Genomic DNA, 14,204 nt, shown 5'->3' on the forward strand with positions numbered 1-14,204 from the left:
AGGCGTTACATTCCAGAAATAATGGGTAGTGGTAATGGTAAAACTTTATTGGATGCACTGGGGCGGGTTTTAGAGGGGAGTGGAGGGTTTCACCGCTCCCTTGCCTGGGCAGTAGTCCTCATTCCGGGACACCATTGGCGGCAGCCGCTGCCCGCGCTCTTTGAATCAGAGCCCTCTGGGACTCCAGGTCCAAGCATCCGGACATGGTCGCCTCCCAGCCCTCCCTCGTTGGCTGATTTACTCTCTTTATTTGAGGATTTTTCTGGCAGGCCCATACCATATGGTATGCGTCTGCCCACATCTCACAATACTTTACAGTACCCCGAAAAAGTTGGGTCTATGTGTTTTAGAATCGCAGGGCTTAGAAACGACCCCGTTTGCCGCCTTCTGAGGTGTCGTTCATCAGTTCTATCCAGGCCTTTGGAGGGCTCTGGGAACGTCTGCCTACTGAGGCGCAGATTTTCTGTAATGTCCGCATATGTGGTAAGCGGATTCGGTACAGGAGTCCCGACAGCGTCTGGGAATCCAGTGGAACTCCGGGGGAGAGGAACTCGGGTGACTGTGTGAGCAGCCTCGTTCTCTTCTAACCCCTGGTGTCCGGGCACCCATACCAATTGTTTTGTTCTCTGCACTGAGCTATGTTGCGCGTTTGCTATAATTCTGCTGGCAAGCGCCGCTATTCTTCCTATTATATAATTTCGACAGGCGTGTCGAGAATCAGAAATTATGTGCGTGGCGCCGGAGTGAGTGGCTGCCAGCGCTATCGCCACTCCTCGGCTGACGCAACTTTACTAGTTTTCACCGAGAGTCCATCCACCTGCTTTCCCTCGTGTATGACCGCGATGGTGCAGGTGCCCTCTTGCGTAGGGCCTGCCGCGTCTACATAATACGTGCCATTTTTGCTGCCTTAATACTTCGCTACCGTTCTAGCTTCTCTCCTACCTTGATTGTGCTCGTGATGCGTGTTTTTTTTTGGTAATGGTTTAATGGGCGAAAGCATTTTGTTTAGGATGAAGCAACTAGTGCATCGCGGTGTTCGTGCCAGTTCAATTCCGGCCTTGACGCCGGGATGCCTTTCCCGTGGCACTCATGATCGCATGAAAGCCCCGGGAAGATATGAGCCTGCACTCTAAACTTGCGCTGCAGATCTTCTCCAGAACACGGATTGTTGGGCGAGTTGGTGCAGTAGCTGGCTTTGCGTTAATCGAACGTTATGATTGGGACTCATTATCTGACAGTGTGTCAAACAGTTGGTAGCGCACGCATGTGTAGTGTCCTTTCTTGCGCTCTCAGTTGAGTCGCGTTCTCTTACAGCTCTTCTCCTTTCCTGTTTCGGCGGCCGTGCGAGCGTCTTCATGCAATACTGGCGTCGCCGCCTTGCCCAGTTGGCTGCATCGCCTGCGCAATGTCGCGTCCGACTGAGACGCTCCCCAGAGCCCAGTGGGGTAGCGGTACCTCCGAAGCTGCAGCTTGCTCGTCGTTTCATGTAAACGTGGCCTGGTGTCCCCTGCAGCGACCGAGGAGTCGCTGTTGCCGCCTTATGCTACTGCAGATTCATGCAGTAGTCAGGGGCGGAATACTGAAGGTTCGTGCTGGTGGTGGTAGTGGTTTTATTAAAAATAATAGTAAAAAGGAAGGAAAATATTTTTGCTAGCCCCGGCATCTGCACACGAAATATTTGGGCAAGATAAACGCGGCCATGAGGACTCTGTGCATTTCACGGACTCGTTCAGCGACGAAACCTGCGTAATAGCTTTTTAAATAGCATGCAAGATAGAGTGTGCACGTAGCGGATTGCAAAAATCCATCATATTCACCGCGAACTGCAGTGAGCCACAAGTGTCCCCTTTCTCTCGCGTACAGCCGCCATCCAGAATTTACAACGACAGTGAAGGCATGTCTTCTGTATCTATCAAGGCGTAACCAGCGCGGGTCAAGACAGTTGCACCGTCTTCAATCAATGCCAGCCCGCACGGACGCGCAACACCTATTTTAAACAGCACCGCTTCACGTAGCCGACACTCGGGGACAAACCGAGGAGATTGGCCAGCTGTGCACAGCGCTTCAAGGAGGCCTGACAGGGGAGGTGATAAACGGCCAGCGCCCAATGAAAAACAAGTCGCGCAAGTGGGGGGCTCCCCACCGAGACGAGGCGAGAAAGTGACAGCCATCGGGGTGCGGCGTCGTCACGCGCGCGCCACCTCGCAGCTGACACGCGCCTCTCGGACGCAAACAAGGGAGGCGACGTCGACGAAATGCCGCAGCCCACGCGCGTCTTTTCCGTGCGCTCGAAACAAGTGCCGCCACTGCAAACGTCGGGCGCCGTTTGCACTACGCCCCTGTGTGCACACTCTGCTGCGCTGCGGAAGACGCGGCCACGACGTGCAAACAGATGCGAAGGCGCACCGCGGTCCGCTCATTTGTTCCATCCATCAACGGGGCAGCCGCCCTTCCGAAACGTTGTTTCCGTCTTTCCCTCTTGTGCAAAGGAGAAGCAGCCAGGCCGCCAGAATAAAGATCTTTCGAGGAACCTTCAAGCTCCATGTCGACGAAGCACGACCTTGGACAGGGCGTCGCGTCCATGAGCTCCCGTGCAATATTTGGTTCCAGGGGTAAAGCATAGTCAGCACTTATCTTCTTTTAAGACCTCCCTTACAAAAAATTGGCAGTGGCTTAGCTCGGCTATTCCAGGTTGTAGCGAAAGCCAAGGCATAGCTTGGTTAGCCTTGGTTATTCTTGATTGCAAGTCCAGGTTAGTCTGGCTGCCTGGCTAGTTGTTGTCACGCGGTTGGTCACGTGACCAATCACGTGGTTGGTCACGTGGTGCGGTGCGACCGCGGTGGGAATGCGAGCACGGCGAAACTGCGAGTTCGTGGCCAACGTAGCTTTCGCTACAAAAACGGCCTGTATAGGATTTCTATAGACTAACTATTGGGTTCCTAACACTATTGGCTTCCTATATAAACACTATTATATATTATATTAACACTATATATTAACACTATTGGCTTCCTATATTTGCTTTTGTCTATTCATAGGTTATAGAGAAAAGTTTACTTATCTGTGTGCTGCGTTGAGTTGATTGGCGCATAAAGATCTAAGGCTATCGTTCGTCAAGGTCAACTGAAAGTGTGTGCCCATAAATCTACGGATAGTCTCTGACGGTCTATAGGATTTGTGCTGTCTATATACCAGTCTATAAGATTGGTCTATAGAAAGTCTATAGACATTATTGACATTATTGACAAAAGTGTTTGGACAGTCTCAGAGTGTCTAAAGAAGTTTTTCTTTAGAGAAATGCCTCCCCAAGTGGTGTTCGCTTCAACCAGCTCGCGGCCCAGACAGAAGACAGGAACACGGTGTTGGGGCAGGGCTGCATAGCGCACATGCGGGGAGGAAGAGGAGAATCTTCGACATTGTTATGGCGCTACTCAATGTTTACACAGACAAGAACGACACATACAGACAGGGCGCAAGAGGAGAAACCCAAAGGTGGCGAAGGCAGGGGTGAAAGACTGTAGAGAAAGCTAGTGGCTCGGAGTGCGTGCTAGGCAGCGGAGAAGCGGGAAATTAGCGGTGCAATTTCGAAGAGAATTGCGTGTAATGGTTGCATCGCATTGTCATAATGTTTGTTAAGGCCCAAGGGCGCCTTGAAAGAATACTGATTCCTGAGGCGCATTGCTGTATCCACGATAAAATATCGAAGGAACAACATGTGTCACGAAAACCGGCCTGAAGAGGGCGCCGGGCGGATTCTGCCAACGCATGCTTCGCATGCAAAAATGTGTTATAAAGAGCTTATAGCTCTATGAAAACTAAAGACACGCATTACAAGATCAGAAATTTGCATGTTTCCGCTCTTTGCCTATTATCGCAAGTTCGGAGGTAGAGCACATCATTAAATTTCGCACCCATGGAGCCAAACCCCTATTCCGCTAGCAATACCTTAAGTAGAATCTTTAAGGGAGGTTGGCTGAGAATAACAGTGCCGGCACGAAGGGGTTGTCTTTAAGTAGGCGGCCAAGGCCTCTGGCTTTTGCTCACGCGAAGGTCCTTTCCCTGCAACATGCGTTGAATTCTCGAAAATTAATTCAAAGCACGAAACGGAAGTGATGGCGTAGAGTGAACATATGCGAAGTGTGGACTTGTAAGTGATTGGAATTCCAAAGCCGCTGTGCCACATCACAGTAGCCCTTTTTAGCTGAGTGTAACCAGTAAGCTGCGTGCCTAGCGCCTCTACGTGTAATGAATGCGCATGCGCAGAGCCTAACGGCGTCTCGAGGGAGTACGCCGGGTACCGTTGAGAAACACAGCGGAGCTCTGCCCGCCCGCTTCGGACCATACGTGCACATTGGCGCCGCTTTTTCTTCGACACGATAGCTTGCTCAAAGTGGTAGCGTTCGCTTCCAATTCGGACTCTCACCAGTACGGCAAGGTATCAGCGACAAATAAGCGATGTTTTTGAGAAAATTAGGCGACATTTTAAAAAGTTAAGCATAGCTGTATGCCATATTCATCATAACTATATTCAGGCGAACGAGTTCGCCACCATTGTGTCAGCTTTTGCATTTTCTTTGATTCGTCTTCTTCTTGGAGCGAAAGACGGCTGGCAGTGCAACTGCTCTTGTCATCAACAATAACGGGTAAAAGTTTCTTCAGCCCAGCGGTGATCTGCTTTGACTTCTTATCAATAGATGGCGCCACTATGTGTACATCCATGCATTGAGGTACGCTGTGCATGGAAAAATAAAAGTGTCGCGTTTGCGCTGTTTAGAACGCACGCTACCCCGTGGGCGATGCCTGCGCCCATCTAAATGTGTCTACTAAGTGCCCACCTTCTGCGGTCAGCCGAACGATCAACTCACATGGGCATGCGAAGCGCGCACTTTTCTGCCCTCAGCGCATTGTTCATGTCGCCCGCAAAGCGCGAAGTGTTCGTAGCGACGGTCATTGATAACCGCGCCACTGCGTGGTATACAAGAATCGACGCCTCTTGCCGACGATTGCGGTGTGATTGGTTGCGGCGCATTCGTACCAAAAGCAACTGCAAGGAAAGTGGGACACTGGAGGCGCGCGCGGCTGACCGCCCCAGGAGCGCAGTTTGTCTTCGCATGCAATGTTCGGCCGGCTGCTCGAATGCATGCCCCTTTGTGCGACTGAAACGCGCAGGGCTGGGCGACCGCGTAGCCTAGATCGCGGCACCGTGGCGACAACGTTAGCCATAGAACTACAGCGGAAGGGACGTTCTAAAATTTATTTTGCCAGTCGGCGCCAAATAATTCGGATCGACCTTGAAAAAAAAAATTCTATAAACGTTGACTGCAATGCGGATGCGGCTTCAGTGCGGATAGCCCTGTTAATCCCTCTGGACAGAGAGGCTGCAGGAGAAGCATGAAAAGGGATAGTAATTGTGGCGAACAAGTTTTGCCTCAATTTCGGTTTTTGGAAGTGTGCTACGGAAGAGTGTTCTGATGTCATCCCGAAACTGCACAGGTTGACAGGACCAGCGACAGCCGCAGGCCAACAGAAAATCAAGAACACGTTTACTGTGGCGGCAAGCTCTTATAGAAAAAAAAAGTGTTTTAACGTGCATCAGTACACTCAGCACACCTTTCTCAATTTTTTTCGAAAGCAATTATCAAAACATCTATCTTATTGTTCAGATTGGGCGTGGGCGATTTTCGAGGATTATATTAATTTAATACACATCTCGTCTCACGAGCTTGTGTCTGCTCGTCTCTCCTCCACTGTTCGTCACGTACACGCCGGTAATATTCAGAGGTGCCTAAAACGTTGATCAGCGTTTTTGACAGGCTCCTACTTGAAGAACTAGAACTATTAAACATTCCGTTCTAAAATGGATTGCACAGAATTCTTACGAATCGCCCCCAACTTGTTAGAGCTAGTTTTCACTGGGAGAGGTATGCGCGAACTCGGGTGAACCTCAAATATCTATTCATAGGGCTTTCTTTTATCCTGAAGTATAGAAGTGACCCTCCCACTGCAATAACGTCGAACATTATTCTCCTTGCTAATAACTTTGTATTATTTTGTGCAATCTTTTTTAGTAATGAAACTAACACTTTTCACGGTGATCCAATTATTCTTAGAGTGAAATGATGCAGAATAATTTTCGGTATACAGTCAGCACCCGGTGTATTCTGCGCAGGACTCAAATGTGGTTAAAAAATATATTAGTTTTTTTGCTAGATTGTCAGCACTCGGTACATAAAATCTCGCTTTTCATTACATGTGTATTGAACGGTATTTAAAGATAATAGGGTGTACACTCCAGTCTATAGATAACCCGCAATATCCGAGGTCTTAGCTGACTGCATACTGGAATTTAAGGTACTGACACATGGCGAATGGAAATGGACATAAAAGGGATCGAAGTCACGCATGGCCGACCTGATGCCTGTCCTTGCACATAAGACCAAAATAACGCACCTTTGCGTAGTTATTAAAAATACTTGGGTGTATGTATCAGAAGTATGCTTTGACGGGTGCAATTTGTATTACTTATGCCATTTACAATGGTAATCGCATAGTTTAATGAACCAGCGCAAAGAACACAACGAACTAGTCAAATATAAGGCGACACTATGCAATTTGGAGGTAACCAAGCAGCCCAAGAGGAACTGTTTCTAATCACATATCGGTTTTTCTGCGTAATGATATTGCAGCGCTCGAAGCTCAGTAAAGATGTTGGTTTTTTAAACTGATCCTAACAAAATCCGATGCATGCTTCATCAATATGAGATCCTACTTGTATCAAACAAATAGATTCTCCTAAACGTATTAAAAAAAAGCTTCACTCGTCTTGTTCTCTTCAACTACCACTCAACAGCCAGTACAGCAGTATAGAAGAAAGCTATCGCTTAATCTTTGTCATCTCGCCGCAGATTGCCGCTTATCTCTTTTTTTAACGTTTTCGACACCTCGAACAGTGTGACGAACTAATTATTCGGCCACTTCACAGTTTACAACCCAACAGTCACATTTAGAAAGTCACTTTGGATTGTTTTAGCTCAAAACCATCTTCCAGTTGTCTCTTCCTTTCACATTTACCGAATGAAACCACCTTCCCGCTTATGTAGGGTTCACTGATGACAATAAAATTTCCGCACAAAATTTTCGTATCTAACACTTCATAAACAGCAGAAACGCCTTCGCATTACGTCAGTCTGTATGAAAGGCAGCATGAGATCACCGACAAACTATGGAGTCGGTCTCGCTGTTGCGAGATTGTCCTACGCAAGGGCTGCGTGCTTCTCTTGAGACTACGACGCTTTTGCGACAGGCAAGGACGGCAGAAATGGAGCATCAGTACTGATTTGGCTTCCCAAAGCTATTAACCACGCGTGTCGTTTCGCGTTCCGACGCCTTCCGTGGCTTTGAAGAGAGGGAAGCGTTGCATGTATTTTCCTTCTTGAGAGGTGAGGCTTTTAACGGCCCCTCCCTTATAAAAATCGTCCATATGCATTCTATAGACATCTCATAGACTCTATTCATTTTATATAAATGTTTGCATCGATTATTCATAGTCTATAGATTGTCTCTAGACAAATGTCGACTAAAAGCGCATGACGATAAATCAGTAGATTGTCTATAGACTGCCTATAGGATCTGTATTGTCTATAGACTAGTATACAGGCTTTGTCTATGAAAAGTTTATAGGCTTTTCAGACAAGAGACTATATAGAGTCTATAGACTGTCTAAAAAACGTTCTGTAACGGACTTCGCAATTTCCCCTCTAGAATTCATCCGCACCGCTTAGAGATATCAGTACTGGCTGCCCACATTAGCTATCTCTCACAGTGATGCCAAAGGTGCCCACTGTCAATTGCAGCGGCTTAACAAAACGAAAATGGAAGAGCAACCAGTGCCCCTTTAACAGATTCGTAAGCGGACTGGATGCAGGCTTTGCACGGTCGTCTGAGCGCTGGTTCAAATTGAAGGAGGGAAAGTCTTGCTTTATCTTTTGCAGCGACCGCTGTGATACTCCCTTTTGCTGCTTACGCGGCGTCTGTGTCATCGCCGTACACACCAGATGCTGTGTGTTATATTAATTGGCCAGAGTGAAGTGAGGTCAAACATTACGCCAAGCCAAAGAGCCAAACTTATTAGCCAGAGTGCCGAACACTGGTTAGTCTGAGCAGAGTGACGTCAGAGTCATCCACGGAGCTTAACTGTGACACTAACGCCATTGTTGCGGCACAAAAGCAACAGTCATCACAAACACCTCAACTAGGCGTAAGCCTCCGTTCTATTATCGGCATTTGGGCAGATGTCGTTAAATTCGCACTACAATGGTGAATGTCGAGCGAAGTTTTTTCTTCTGCCAGACCATAGATGCATCCGCACCGAGGGAAACAAGCGACGCTGACCTGCAGCACGGCAATGACGTGCCTCCTGGCGTGCAAGAAGATGTCCTCGTCCGTCCAGTCTGGGTGGTCTGCCTTGATGCGCGTCGCCTGCACGTTGTGGTAGCGGAAGAAGAGGATGCCGAACGCCAGAAGGCCAGGGTTCTGATTGGTCCGCGGGTCGCCCAGAACTGCGCACATGACAGCAGAACGCCATTACAAGGGACTGGCGAGGAGCTGGTGGAGGTTTGCAAAGGGGCCGACAGAGCGTTAGAATAAGAACACGGGAGACAGAATACAACAAGCACCCCACGGGACGAGCGTTAGATGAAGTAAAAGTGTCATCTTATAGGCTCCGTTCCTTTTCGCTCATTGACACTGGTTAAAATGCTGCCCTGTCCTTGCTTCAGGCGGGATAGGCCGGTAGGAGCGCCGGACGACAAGCGAAAAAAAAAAAGGTTCCCAAGAACCATTTCATTCCATACCATTGCAGGCCGTGCATAATAGTAGCGGTTGCAAAAAACTGAAAAAGTGAGCTACCACAACAAACAAGCAGCTTAGTAGCTCAACCAAACAAGCATTTGGCGCAAAACAAAGATTAAAGCGAAAAATTCCTGCAGTCCTCTGTTTTGCGCCTTCTTTTTTCTGCACTCTGACTGCTTATTGACAATCCAGTACTGGAGATAATTGTGTCACGTAAAAATTGAAATGAAAGGAACGCCACTGAATACGGAAGCTTTTCTGCTGTGAAATGGTTTGGGATGACCTCTGTTCCCACTACAAACAGGGCACAGCTGTGTGCTGGGGTTAAAAGTTGCCAAGTCTTCCAGGAATGCCTTGCTGCTCGGAAATGTAAGACACCGATGTTTTTCGCGTCCTGTTCATTGCGCCTTCGGGCGTAAATATAGTAAAGAGCAAAATTAAAGCTCAAAGTGTGCTGACCATTCGCGTTAGCTGGCGATGCAGCAGCTGTGCACGTCAAGGTGCGTATGCGTAGCGCACGAGTTCTCAGTATATCAAGTCTGCACTGCAGCCAGCGCGCTTAGTCAGCACGCCGCATGCTTTACTTTTGTTGCTACGAGCGCACGCTGATCCAACATGCGTCACAATGGGGTAGAGGTAGAATCGTATAGGTGGAAAGGATGGCAGGCATGCTGTCACGAGTGTGACCACCCGATCTGGCGTCGCCTCACTCCATCGGAGCTACCTGCCGATTGACTAAGCTGCATACTCTCTTGAAAAAAGCCCGTTGTTAGAGGCGCTGGTTCAGCGCCCCGTCGACAGGATGCCTCCATTAAGAGGACCCCCTCATGGTAAGGGTCCGCAATACCAACCATTTTTTTCTGGGCATCGCGCCGACATGTCACGCCAGTGTATGGTACGGAGCGCCGGCAGCTTGCGCGTCAGGGCTGCACAACGTTGTCTGCGTTTGCTTGGAGCGGAGACCTTAGAATTTTATTAAAGCGAAAGCTTTACTAGGCTACGTCGGTGGCGATCGTATCCGCAGCTGTCTGCAGCGATGTCCGCAGCAATTGTGAGAGACTAGGAAGAGATAAAGAGTGATTGTAATCGAATGAGGGTGAAGTGAAAGTAGTGAGCAAAAAAATTTTGATGACAATCGGATCATTAGTTAATTAATTAGAGCTATAAATGTAAAAAAAATGTCGAAATAGCGCGGATGACGATATAGTGAGGGGACGAGAAAACAGCAGTGGATGGCAAAATAGTTGAAAAATGGGCAAAGGAGTGGAAATAAAGTTCGAAATGAATTTAAACGTGTTTCATGAGTGATAATAGGAAACGATTCATTGTGGTAGATTAGTTAGGTAATTAATTAAGAGCAAAAGTCAATGGACGGCGAAATAGGCTGGACTGCCATATAGGAAGTGTACGGGAAGCAGCTGTGTCGCCAGATTTGAACTTCCAAAATGGGTGATTGAGATGAAAAGACGTAAAATATAAAGATGATGTATGATCTGAGTAAATGGGGTTAATTAATGTAATTAATCGCGGAAGTTTGAAAAATGGACTAAAGTCAAGTGCGGGTAGAAATACAGGACAGGTATATAGAAAGTGGGCGGGAACGAAGCGTGGTGGAAAATTTTAAAACTCGAAATGGTTGCTGGGATGAAACGAGGGTATAATCAGAGTTAATCTATAACCAATCAATCAAGTGAACGAGAAAACCATGGCGCCAAATTTTAAAGGCAACGAGTGTCGAGGAGGCGTAAACGGTTTCGCATTCTTCCAATGCGGGTAGCCGCAGTGATCTCTAACGTTTTTTTGCTCTCCTGCTCTAGAACACACAACAGAATTGCCGGCAGTGTTACGTTTCACGCTAAAGCGATACGGTTCTCCAGCATTGCTCTTTCGGGAAAAGTTACCTTCGTACCGAAAGCTCCGTCCCAAGCGCAACCAACGTTACGTTTAGTTCGTGTTCATGCATCAGGAATGAATTTTTCTGCTGTAAGGGACACGTTGCCATTACTCAGGCAAGGGGATCTGCCTAGATCAAAGCCGATTCAGTAATGCATTAGCAGGCAGCGGTGTGATTTTTAAAAAAGAGCGCCTGAAAAAGCCAACCATTTGTTTACAAGAGAAGGAAGAGGTCGGGAAGTATACCTGTGGCTCACACAATCCGCTAAGGTACAATGGCTGCTGTAGCGCTTCATGCATCTGTGAGCCACCGAGTGCGTCTACTCGCGAGGATTCTAGAGAATTTTCTAGAGGATTCTAGAGAATGTGGGCCGCTCGTCACCTATGCGCCCATAACCTCAATCGCAATGTCCTGCCAAAAGGCTTGTTTCATCAGCCGGTTTCAAGACCAGTGTGATCATGCAAAGCAAGCGGCGTTTAATCATCAGCCACTACCACTGTGAATACCTAGGTATAACTTGAAGCACCTTCTGATCGGCTGACCGAACATCAAGCCCCGTCTGCGCACCTCCCGCGCTTCTATGAGCGAAGAAAAAGACGGCTTGGAACTCATTTCATGAGAAGGTGGGAAAGACGCCGCAGAGCTTCGCAGCTAAAGCAAAGCGTGAACTGTAACACCCCCAAAAAAGCGAGCAAAAATAGAAGCAAGGCTGAGGCTCACTAAACATGCGCTCGGGGTTCATGACGCCCAGGTATCGGGCGGGCGGGGAGTTGAAGAGTGGCACGCGCTCCTTGTTCTTGGGCGGCAGGCGGGCGTCGGCCACGCGGAAGGTGCCGTTCTCGAACGACCTCATCGTGTTGGCCCACGTCTCGCTCGTGCTGTACACGTAGGACGCGTCGATCCAGCTCGTCGCCAGGTTCGTCTGCCGGGGAGGAAAGCGAGCACACGCGGGGGGTCAGCGCCCGTAGCAGTGTCAACATGGACAACAAAAGGCTCGACACAGACGAGAGGTCGTCTGGAGTGTCTCCTGTTAAGCAAGACGTGTCGTGTAAATCTGCTGCGTAACACGACGTAGCTGTGCTGAAATCTTTATTCACATCCACACCATGCCTGTGCACAGACACTCAAACCCGGTGCATTTACGAACATGACGATGTATACAGAAAGAAAGCTGACAACGCTATCAACAAGAGCAAAAACAAAACTGGTGTACCCCACCCCACGAGCGCCAAAAGACGCATCTTGTCTGCCAAGCACAGCGAGACGACGACGGCAGCACATGAGTGCAGCGATTTCGAACGGACAGGGGCAAAGGTCATCTATAAGTGCGGCCTCGACCGAACGTAAGTATAGCACAAGTGCTGGAAATCCCACGGCGGTTTTATGTTGTCGTAGCCTCGCGAACTATATTTTGCCTCAACCTCGGCACGCAGCATGAATATAATCCGCGAGAGCACTCTGTACAGCGCCCTGGCTCAATTTCGCAGGCAACAGGCGTTAGTTCGGAGATTCACGTAGTGGCTGCCATAAACTTTTCCTCCTTCCACGGCTGGACAGTAAGGACCGCAGGCTTTTGCCCTCATGTACTTGTCACTGCAGTTGGCACTGAATACAGTTTAACGTCAGCTACCCTCTAAGAGAACGTGCACCTGGGCGGTCTAGCGACAGATCACGCGCAACTGGCTGCGGCTTCCTGTTTACGCTGCTGGCCACGAACAAGTCTCGGGCGGCTCTCTCCACCATGTTCCCGTGATTATGAGGCGTGCTTTGTTCCTAAACAGGAGGCGTCATCCATCATCAGCGCGGCACCGAAATTCCCCGCACGTGGGGAGCACAACACGGCGCCTTCTAGCAGGATTCCTTGCTGTCCCCACGTGTGCACGCTGGGCGAGCTCGAGCGTCATTTTGCATTTTTGCGTGACGAACCCACCACGTGGTCAACGGAGGCCTTGATCTGGTTTCGAAGCCGCGAAAAAAATGCACGCGCTACAAAAGCTGTGCAGCATAAATATCAGCAGAGAAGGGGAGTCGAGAATTCGCAGTTTATCACTGCTGCCTAGCGCCGACGGTGATAAAGTGCCAAGTGCAGGAAGCCAGCGCAAAGAACGAAGCGAAATTCAGCTTGCGTTCCGCTCCTGGCCGCAAGGTGAGCATTAAATAATTCGTCACATAGGCATTTAAAGATAATCAATCGCCCCGGGCACATTGCGCAACCCTGATGAGGGTGAGGCTAAACGAAGAATTGCTGTAGAGCGGCGTACAGTGACGCCCGGCGGCTTGTCAACACAAATTGTTGGCCTCACCGAACCCTAGGCATTCAAGCACGCAACGGCTAGGCTAAATGGGACTTTGAAACGGTGCAGCAAACACGACTGAGCAATAACTTTTGAAATATGAAACTTGCATGCAATACACCAGCACGAATTCTTTCGCTAAGTATAGACGGAGACGTGATGCAGACTGCAAGGCTTCTGTTGGCCTGTGTTCACACTATCATCACGACAGATTCTTGCGCGGAAGCGCAGCACCAACGAATAGTGGTTCTCGAGTCTTGATATGACATGTAGTACACGCTTACTGAAGCCACCCTGTGGGCCACGATTCAAGGCAGCGGCATGCATCATTCAGGAAAGCCTGCTTCCACCTGCAACTCTGGCAGTTTAGCGCGGTAACCTCGTAGAGTTGAACAGTTCAGACCACCCGAGTTTGCCAGTGCATATCTGCGGCCGTATTCTATAACTATCCATAATCCATTTGTCTATTCGGCCCACTGTCATTTGTGACTGTGCTATACGCGCGGGTTTCAAGCTTGTATATCTGGTGTGCCGCAGGGTACAGTGCTTGGGCCTATTCTTTTTCTGATATATATCAATAGCAATAGTAATAACCTTATCTCCTCTATAAGATTATTTGCAGACGTTTGTGCCATTTACAGGGAGATGCATGGACCTTCGGACATCGTTACTTTACAGTCACACCTTAATGAACTTGCTAACTGGTGCATACCCTGGCACATGGAGATAAACGTTGCAAAAACAAGGTCTGTGACATTTACCACTACATCTAATGCAATAGTGAATACATAGGTGTCCACATATCAAGCAACCTCACATGGCAACATCACATTGACACAGTCACCAGCAAGACGTTTCGGTCACTCGGTTGCATTAAACGCAATCTACATCACTCTAATACATCTAGAAGACTTCTGGCATACAAAGCACTTGTTCGTCCTAAAATAGAATATGCTTCAATAATCGGGAATCCCCATCAGGCGTATTTAGTCAATAAATTAGAATCACTTCAAAATAAAGCTGCCCGGTTCGTCACAGCAAATTATGCACGCACGTCTAGTGTTACGGGAATAAAAAGATCGCTAAACTTATGCTCTTTGGAAAAAAGAAGACTGTTTTTTTCTTTTGTCATGTTTCCATCGGTATTATCACGCACCGTCGTCGTT

General features: G+C 48.4%; 1 protein-coding gene across 3 annotated transcripts in view; it reads right to left on the reverse strand.

Moving 5' to 3' along the window:
- Duox (dual oxidase) overlaps positions 1–14,204 on the reverse strand; it is a 196,650-nt gene that overhangs the window by 74,123 nt on the left and 108,323 nt on the right. For all 3 annotated transcript variants that reach the window (XM_077657416.1, XM_077657417.1, XM_077657415.1), the window contains exons 5-6: positions 11,465–11,666; positions 8,392–8,558 (exon numbers count right to left, since the gene is read on the reverse strand). In XM_077657416.1, coding sequence (XP_077513542.1) covers positions 8,392–8,558; positions 11,465–11,666 — 369 coding nt within the window. The remainder of the gene's footprint in view (positions 1–8,391; positions 8,559–11,464; positions 11,667–14,204) is intronic.

This window comes from Amblyomma americanum, chromosome 3 (assembly GCF_052857255.1).
Source record: "Amblyomma americanum isolate KBUSLIRL-KWMA chromosome 3, ASM5285725v1, whole genome shotgun sequence".
Taxonomy (NCBI): Eukaryota; Metazoa; Arthropoda; class Arachnida; order Ixodida; family Ixodidae; genus Amblyomma; species Amblyomma americanum.